The sequence below is a fragment of the Cricetulus griseus genome, chromosome 8, assembly GCF_003668045.3.
Source record: "Cricetulus griseus strain 17A/GY chromosome 8, alternate assembly CriGri-PICRH-1.0, whole genome shotgun sequence".
In the NCBI taxonomy this organism is placed as follows: Eukaryota; Metazoa; Chordata; class Mammalia; order Rodentia; family Cricetidae; genus Cricetulus; species Cricetulus griseus.
This window is the reverse complement of record NC_048601.1, coordinates 60376109-60386102: the sequence shown is the minus strand read 5'-3', so window position 1 is coordinate 60386102 and position 9994 is coordinate 60376109. Positions and strand designations below refer to the sequence as shown.

Here is a 9994-nt window from a genome sequence, read left to right as displayed (position 1 = left end):
GGGGTCTATAAAAGAAAGAATAGGGAGGAAGATTCCCTGAAAATGGGGTCAGAAATCATTGTGAGCCACCATGTGGGTACTGGGAGTTGAACACAGATCTTCTGGAAGAGCAGCCAGTGAGTTCTCTTAAACAATGAGACAGCTCCACAGCCCTACAAATGCCCTCTGAGTAAACAGACATGATGGAGAATGAGGAAAATTGCTGAAAAATTGAAGACCTGTGCACCAATAAACACTGTTACTCAGGAAGACGAGAGCAGTAGAAAGAGGAGGATGTTTAAATGGCTTCTAAAGGCTCCTTGTGCCTTGTAAAGTCTGTTCTTCTTTCAACCTAGATGCAAAGCAAATTGCTTACAAATGAAAATTACTTCATTTGAAACCAGGAGTTTGTAGTTAATCTTTCTCTTCTCTCTTCTTATTTCAGGTGCCAGGGGATTACCTTGATGCAGAATCCAATTTTCCTCTCCATCATGACTGAAGAGTCTGAGTGCATTTCTGGGGGAACCACAGGAGTAAAGACGTAACTTCTGAGAACACGGGAATGTGTCCTTGTCTCTCTTTGTTGCTGTGATAGAACACCTACAAAAGCAAGCTGAGTAAGCTTTGTTCCTTACTTTGGAACATAGATTGTTTGAGGGCACAGTTTGAGAGTAAAACTATTATAATTTGTAAGACACAGTAGAAGGAGCTTTAAGCAGTTACTCACATCACAACCACAACTAAGATGCAGAGAGTGAAGGAAGCTAGAGCTCAACTCGCTTTCTCCATTTTGTGCAGGTCAAGAGCCACACACAGGGCATGGTTTTGCCCACAGGTGAAAGGGTTTTCCAACATCAATTCACCTAATAAAGATAATCCCTCTCAGACTTTCACAAAAGCCAATTTTTTTGTTTCGTTTTGGTTTGGTTTTGGTTTTTCGAGACAGGGTTTCTGTGTAGCTTTGGAGCCTATCCTGGCACTCTCCCTCAAGACCAGGCTAGCCTCGAACTCACAGAGATCTGCCTGCCTCTGCCTCCCAAGTGCTGGGATTAAAGGTGTGTGCCACCAACGTCAGGCTCACAAAAGTCAATTTTAACCTAGATAATCTCACAAGTATGTGTACATATACATATATCAGTTCTTCTACCTCAATCATTTACCAATTCCTTGAGGTACATGAATTAAAATCAAATAGAAATATTGAAATATATATCACTTGTAACTCTGGTCCCTTTACCAATAGACCACAAGGATTCATTCTTTTTGTTTGCAACTTTTTACACATTTGTTTAGGCTCCTTTCCTTTTCAATAACAATGCTCACCAAATGTACCTTAGATCCCAGAACTCAATCCAGCAGAACATAGATGACCTTCCAGAAAAGGTTTCTGAATTCATATATCTCATAATATATTGAGAGAAATGGCCACTTCATTTCTGAAGTCATAAGGAGAGAAAGGCTGACCGTAAGAAAAAAAAAGTGGCAGGGAAGGTCAATTCACTGACACACACAAGTTAAATTCAGTAGTGTATTCTGGAAGAAGCATGCTATGAGACAGTGAGTTTTTCCTCTCCCTCACTGGCCTCAAGATATCCCACACTCTGCCCAAACAACACACCTAGACTTGTGTTAGTTTCTGAGTTTGCATTCACTCTTAGACTTGTCCAAAGGTAGCCTCCAGCAATCATCAGAACACTTCAGAGTTTTCACTCTTGCCATCGTCAAGGGATAAATATATCTTTTTATCTTGTGATTCTCTGTAACAGCCTTTACTTGTAATCTCAGGGAGTGGACTCTGATCTGGGACCTCCTTTCTCCTATGAGTCTAAACAGGATTGATGAGTTTACAATTATTTCAATCTCTTCATTTTTGTTAACATGGAGTGGCTTCTTCCTAGGTAAAGCACATGCAGAGATAGAAGCTTTAAATCTTTATTCCATTCATTTTTTCATTGGATATACTACCTCATTGATTTGTCAAACAAGATTTGGAATGTATGAATATGTCTGTTGTGCATATGTGTTTATCTATTTTGTGTGAAAATAATTGTTTCTAAGACTGCTGGCTATTTAGAGTGAGGATGAGTCACAGTGTCTGATTTTCCTGAGGCATTTGGCCTCTTCAAACCCACTTCCATTTTCTCTGGATTGTTAGTTTTAATTTTAAGCTCCAATATCACTTTGAGTTAATGTCTTTCTTTTTATTTAAATTATAAACAAGCTTGTTTTACATATCAACCCCAGTTCCCTCTCCCTCCCCTCCTCCCCAGCTCCCACTATCTACAAATCCCATACCATATCTGCTCCCCAGGGAGGTGGAGGCCTTCAATGGTGATCTTCAAAGTCTGTCATATCATTTGGAGAAGGGACTAGGCCCTCTCCCTTGTGTCTAGGATGAGAGAGTATCCCTCTATGTGGAATGGGCTCCCAAAATCCATTCATATAATAAAGATAAATACTGATCCACTACCAGAGACTTCATAGGTTGCCAAGGCCTCCTAACTAACACCCACATTCAGGGGGTCTGGGTTGGTCCTATCCTGGTTTCCCAGATATCATTCTGGGATCCGTGAGCTCCCATTTTTCAGGTCAGCTATTTTTGTGGGTTTCTCCAGGCTGGTCTTGAACCCAGTGCTCTTTACTCCTCCCTCTCTGCAACTGGATTCCAGGATTTTGGTTCAGTGCTTACGTGTGGGTGTCTGTTTCTGCTTCCATCAACTGCTGGATGAAGGTTCTAGGAGGGCAGGAAAAAAACCTAGCAGGATCCTAGATGTTGCTTGGTACACAGGCAGATAGGGGTGGCCAGACAAAGGTAGGACAATGAATGTGGGACTGGAGCTAGGTCTGGTAAATTGGGGAAGGTGTGTGACAGAAGGGGGACAGGGAGACTCACTGAATTAATCTGAGGAGAAGGATATCAAAGACATGGCTTGTTGGAGAGTTTCCATATTTTATTTCATTTTATTGTAGGAATTTAAATTTTTTCTTGATTTCTTCCTTGAATCAATAATAATTAACTACTGTGCTGCATAGTTCCTATGAGACTATGCACATTTTATGCTTTCTATTGCTCTTCATATCCAGTTTTATTTTCTTGTCGTCATATAAAATACATAATATTAACTTGATTGGTCTATGTTTGTTGAGACCTGATTTTGAGAGAATGTTGCATGTGCTATGAAGAAGAAAGTATATTCATTACTGTATAACAAAATGTTCTTCTTGATTGTGTTTTACGTCAATTTGATTTAAGCTTTCTTTAACTCTGGTATTTCTCTGGTTATTTTCTCCCAAAAGCACTGTTACTGGTGAAAGTAGGTCATTAAAGTCATCTACTATAGTTATATGATGGTTGATCTATGCTTTTAAATCCAATATTATGTCTTTTAGGAAATTGAGGGTACCTGTGATTAGCACATATGTGTTACAAATATCATACTTTGTATTTGCATTATATGATGGGCTGAATCATTTGAAAACATGAACTAAAATTAACCTTTATTTCTTAAACTATTTCTCAAGATAGGGTTTCTCTGTGTAGTCCTGGTACTCACTCTATAGACCATGCTGGTTTTGAACTCACAAAAATATGTCTGCCTCTGCCTCCTGAGTGCTGAGATTATCTTAAACTATATCTAATGGGAATTTTAGAATAAGCCTTACAAAATTAATTAATTATAAATGAATCTATTATTTCAAGAAGGTCTATAACTCTAATAGGAGATTCATATTATGTATTCCTATAGATATCTATGTTAAGGTAGAGACTTTAGGTCTCTTGTCTTCAGATATGTCCAGGAAGCCTAGGGATGGGGTTTTAATGTTCTTTAGTCCCCACAGTACTTTTTGGGTGGTACTTCAGTCCTCATTTCTGCCAGCATCTTTATGTACATACTTAGATATGGATATGAATTCATTCTACTCTTAGTCTCATACTGTAAAGCAAGACCCATAGTTGAAGGACACAGACAAGACAAAGAATATCTGGAAAGTGGGCTTCCAAAAAAGTGGTGATAAGGAGGAGCAGACAATAGGTAATATTAAGAGCAGATCATGATGGGAAAACCAACAGAAACAGCTGATCAGGACAAGCGGGAGCTCACTGATTCCAGACTGACAGCCAGAGAACTGCATAACACTGAAATTGACCCTCTAAATGTGGGTGAAAACTGGGGAGCTTGGGCACTTTATGTAGCCACTAGCAGTGTGTAGGGAGCTGCAGAAAACCGCACCCAAAAGATGGCGCCGGTTTCCGCCTTCCGCCAGCCCGACGGCGAGCGCTCTCTGTGGTAAACAACTCCAAATAAGGCAAAGGTCATGTATCCTCTTAATTCTGCTTGGAGACAACCTATCCTGGCGCGCCACGTAGGGTTAGGTGATTGGTAGATGTAGACTATATCAAGCCCCGTCTCCCTCGGCCCGGGGCCGCCGCCATTATACATTGTACAAAGCAAAGAGGTTCCCGATTAAACTGTGTTTGAAGAGGATTCCTCGGTGTGGCGTCTTTCTTGCTGGTCAAGGGTGGACGCCGCAAGTGGTGGCCCGTACGGGGACACCGCCACCACCGCGAGTGGTGGTCCGTACGTATGGGGAGTCAGAACTTCTCACAGTCGGGGGTAAGTTCCCAAGGTAAGTGGAACTGTAAAGTCCGCGGTGAATGCGGAGATAGGTCTCCGGTAAAGGAGCACCAAGGTCCTCGGGAAAGAGGAGATAGGTCTCCGGTAAAGGAGCACCAAGGTCCTCGGGAAAGAGGCGATAAAGTCTCCGGTAAAGGAGCACCAAGGTCCTCGGGAAAGAGGCAATAAAGTCTCCGGTAAAGGAGCAACAAAGCCCTAGGGAAAGAGGCGGTAAAATCTCCAGAAAGGAGCAACACTGTTCTCGACAAAAGCGAACCGAAAGTAAAAAACCTCGCTTCTGCTTCTGCTTTAATTTGCAGAGTGAGAGTAAGTTAATGGACCTCGCTATTATAGTGGTGATTTGGCTGCTTTTTGACATCGCAGTGTGGGCTTTTGTTTTCTGGTGGTGTTATCCGACTTGCAGTGAGAAATCAAAGGAGAAACAGAAAAGGGATAAGAAGCAAGTTTATCCTTCTCTAGGAAGGTTGAGAAAGGAGTTAAAAGAACCAGGAGAGGATTCAGAATCAGAGCAGGATATATGTGAGGATGAGGACATCATGGAGGAAGAGGAGGAAGAGATTATTGAGCTCATGGAAAAACATTCATTAAAAGTATCAGAAAAACTGCGTCCTAAAATGGCGACTGTAAAGCAAGGGCACCGCCCTACCGCTCCTCCCCCCTACTGCTCGAAAGAGGAAGTAGGAGGTCCTGATTGCTCCACCTTCTATCCGGAAGTGTGGCGTATGGTTCGCACTGAGCTTCAGGTTACTCAACCACTGGCTTATCCAGTTTTTACAGACGGTAACCAACAGAAATATCATAAACCAATTGACTTTAAAATAGTCAAAGCTCTGGCAGAATCGGTACGCACCTATGGGGTGACGGTAGCTTTTACAATTGCTCAGGTAGAAGCGCTCGGTCACTACTGTATGACACCCAGTGATTAGACAAATTTGGTAAGAGCTTGCTTATCACCAGGACAATATTTAGATTGGAGAGCTTTTCAAATTGAGTTTGCCAATGATCAAGGTGCGATTAATCGCGCAGCTGGTGATCAATATTGCGATGTGGACATGTTTCTTGGTCAAGGCCATTTTACACAGCAACAAACAGGATATCCTCCTCAAGTGTATGATCAGATTAATCAAATAGCCATTAGGGCTTGGAGGTCTCTGCCTAACAAAGGTGAGGTCAATGGAAATCTTACAAAGATATTACAAGTTCCTATGGAACCCTTTTCAGACTTTGTGACAAGAATGGTAGAAGCTGCAGGAAGAGTGTTTGGGGATCCAGATACTGCTATGCCTTTGATCAAACAGCTGAAGGAAATAAATAGATGCAAGTCATGGGGCCTGTACAGCGTGGTTTACCATTGCTGTCAGCCCTACCCAATCATGAAAAACCTGATTTGTGATGTGTGCAGGATAATGTTAGGTTTGCTTTTACTTTACCTTCTATTCTCCATACCATTATATGAGTGGGTGGTTTTACCCCAGGGTATGGTCAATAGCCCCACTATGTGTCAGCTTTTTGTGTGTCATGCTATTGCTCCTATTAGAGAAAAATACCCTGCTGTGAGATGTGTTCACTATATGGATGACATTCTCTTAACTAGTAAGGAGTTGAAATTGCTGCACTTAGCATATGGAGATTACATTGGATATCCAATCTACCCTTAATGCTCAATTGAAAGGTGACATTATGGTTTTGAATCAACACATTGATCTATTGCAGGAACAATTGGATACTTTATGACAACTGGCACAGTTGGGATGTGAATGGAGAATGCCTGGTTTGTGTATAACAGCTGTTTCCTATCAGAATTATTCTTTAGCAGCAAACATGTCTAAACAACCTTCATAGTATCTTCTAGGCAACTGGTCTGGGGATTTTGACAAGCTGATACAGGAGCTGAGACTCTCCATAATGCATGTGAATTCCACCAGGGTCGACATCTTGGTTGCGAAAGGACTGTCTGCGTGGATCACTCAAGCCATGAATCATCTGAAAGAGTGGGCGGGAATGGGTGCCCTGGGAGGAATGCTTATCCTAGTTAGTTTCATAGCCTTATGGTGTATCTACAAGATGAGGGTCACACAACAGAGAAGTAATACCATGATTGCACAAGCCTTTAGTTTAGTTAAGGAATGGGCTGGAGTAGGGGTTATGTTTTCCATTATGCTGTTAGCCATTTTTGTTTACTTGTGGTGCCTATACAGGATCAAAAAGTCACAAAAATCCCAAGCTGCTATGTTGGTACAGGCCTTTGCTGCTGTGTAAGCAGGACAGTCCCCTCAAGCATGGTTATCCATGCTGACAGACAAATAGATGTCTGTCTCGCCCTTGCTGAGTGAGTGATGCGTATCTGAATCAGTCATGCTCAATGACGGGCACCTACCCTCATGCTGAGCAAATAAGCATACATGTGTTCCCTTCAACCTAAGACATGAGCCTGTGAGGGCGACACAGTGACTCTTTGACGGGTAAGATAGGGACACTGGGGTTGAACCTAAGACAGAGATGACTAAAATCTGACAACAGATAGATACTGCTACTCCTATAATATTAAAACAAAAAGGGGGAACTGTAGGGAGCTGCAGAAAACCGCACCCAAAAGATGGCACCGGTTTCCGCCTTCCGCCAGCCCGACGGCGAGCGCTCTCTGTGGTAAACAACTCCAAATAAGGCAAAGGTCATGTATCCTCTTAATTCTGCTTGGAGACAACCTATCCTGGCGCGCCACGTAGGGTTAGGTGATTGGTAGATGTAGATTATATCAAGCCCCGTCTCCCTCGGCCCGGGGCCGCCGCCATTATACATTGTACAAAGCAAAAAGGTTCCCGATTAAACTGTGTTTAAAGAAGATTCCTCGGTGTGGCGTCTTTCTTGCTGGTCAAGGATGGACGCCGCAGCAGTGGAACTGGTGTTTATCCCTAGTAGATGAACTGGATTTTTGGAGGCCATTTCCTATGGTGGGATACCTTGTTCAGCCTAGATACAGAAGGGAGGGCCTTGGTTCTGCCTAACTGATATGACAGATTTTTATGACTCCCATGGGAGGCTTTACTCTGTCTGAAGAATGGATGGAGTTATGTTGGGGAGGAGACAGGGGAGAAGAAGGGTGGGAATGAAAGGGACCTGGTATTGATATGTAAAATAAATATGAAAAAGAACAAATTCAGAATCCTCGTTAAAACATAATGGAAAAGGAGGAATGTCATGACATACATAGAAATTTAAAGAAAAAGATTCTTTTTCTTAACATGCAAATGTATTGATGTTTAAAATCTTCCAGAAGGCAGAACACTAACTTACTTTAACTTTCCAATAAAATGACAGTTATATAACTGGTGCTGGTGAATTCTGGACTATGTATCTTTTCTCAGAGAAATACTCATTTATGAGCCCTCACATAAGATCTCAGAGTCAGAAAAGCACAGTACGATATCCAGCAGCAACTTTAGACAGATGCAAGGACATATGTAAGGGATATAGTATTATCACCATCATGCTGTTGCAGACAGCTGGGATCCGGGGCACCCTAAATTTATGCTGCAAGGCTAAGTATCAGGAGCACATGTTTACCCAGTCCATAAGTTCTTTAGCAAATGAACTCTAACTTCTATACAACCAGACTATCCCTTACTTTCATTGCCAACTTCCTGAACACCTGACACAGCTCGACTTAAGCAAGTTAATGGCTGAAGAATAGAACCCAAATCGTAGCTTCTTGTATTTATGCTGTCTTCTGCTTTGTTTCATGATCTCAACTGAACATACAGCTCAGAACACTAAGTATTGTAACATATTTATGTACTGAAATTGAGATTATAATTATTTTTGTGCTGCTGATGACGAAAAAACTAAACGTTGGGAAAACATGAGATTCCCTTGGCTGCTTATACTAACCCTCCCTCTCCAGTGTCTTTTAATGCCACACAGTGCCTGACAATGACTCTCAGCTGATGCAGACACCAGGAGGAGCAGGTGAGGCAGCCCGGCCTCACACTTTGCATATCTGGATGGTTTATGACATGGCATGTATCACTGTGGGAGGAGGATTATAACCTTGATGACAGAAATAAATGCCTGCATCCTCAGCCTCCAGGCTGCTAATTTTGAGAGAAAACTGTGTCCCAGACCCACTGCCACTGAACCTCGATGGAACTCCATCTTCCAAGCTGTTTGCATAATAGATCAGGAGCTTAGGAGCTTTCCCTGGTTTCTGCTGGTACCATGATAATGCATCAAAAATGTCCTCACTAGCCTTGCAAGTGATGCTGACTCTATCTCCCACAGATGCAGACAAGGAGGATGGAGTTTGTGTCATTTGGATGTCACATCTGCCACCTACAATTAAAATCACAAAACAGAGCCAATGAGTAAGCATGTGGAAAGACAAATTACCTGATAATTTCAGTCAGGACCAATCACATTGGGCTAAATAAATGACCATTGCTGTGCTTCCTTACCTGGAATCCACAGCAGCAGGAATACAAGGAACTGAGTGGGGAACCCCATGTCCATGCTGTGACCTGCTCAGAACTTGTACAGCATAAACTGTGACAGTCTTATGAATAAGTCCTCAGGGCGATGGGCTGTACTCTGAGCACATGCAAATCCCCAGGGGATGTGCACAGCTGCAGGCCTGGTTCAGTTCATTAATTCAGGAAAAATCAGGGTCTCCTGGTGTCTCAGGACAGACCAGGCATGAGCATATTTTAATAGAAAGAATGTGTGTTTCTCTGAGGAAAAAGGTACCAAAGGAATCCTGAGCCTTGAGAGGTGTATGTTATTTTGAATATTCCATGTTTCATCACATTATGTTATTGGTACTATTGTATCTAGGACATGATCATTCACTATTTCACAATCTCAGATGTGCAAAAAGATTCATAGACTCATTTATTTTCTTGATACCTGCCTGTATTAAGGATGCCTGATTTTCCTTCTTTTAAAGGGAAAGTGGAAGAGTGGTTCAGCGGAAACTCAGAGTATTCTCCTAAGAGGTAGGAAGAGATAACTTGCATAAAAGTCCTCTAGGTGGGAGTTTCTCTGACTGGGTCAGGTAAGTGTCAATGCAGTGTTGTTAGAACCTGATGATGGTCACTGAAGGAATATTGGAGTACCAAAGCTCTGTGGATATACGTTAGAAAGGTGCATGCATGGGAGGTGTAAGAACTGATAACAACTAAGCTGTAAGATTGGACAAATACACAAGTTAATAATTGAAAATAAGAGTAATTAAATATAGATTAAAAAACTTATGTAATTTTTTCAGAAATTGATATATAAGTAGTACATGTATATCATTTTTACCCCATGCCTTTCTGTTTCAACTCCTCTAAGCCCCCAACTTCTTCACTTAGTGATCTCTTCTTTAATTACTATTTGCACAC

At 41.9% G+C, this 9994-nt stretch overlaps 1 gene segment (V, D, J or C); it reads right to left on the bottom strand.

The window, feature by feature from the left end:
• Positions 1-8622: 8622 nt before the first annotated feature.
• LOC113831667 lies at positions 8623-9122 on the bottom strand. The segment is given in 2 exon segments: positions 8623-8945; positions 9068-9122. Coding segments are annotated over 2 exon segments (378 nt in total).
• Between the last annotated feature and the right edge of the window lie 872 nt (positions 9123-9994).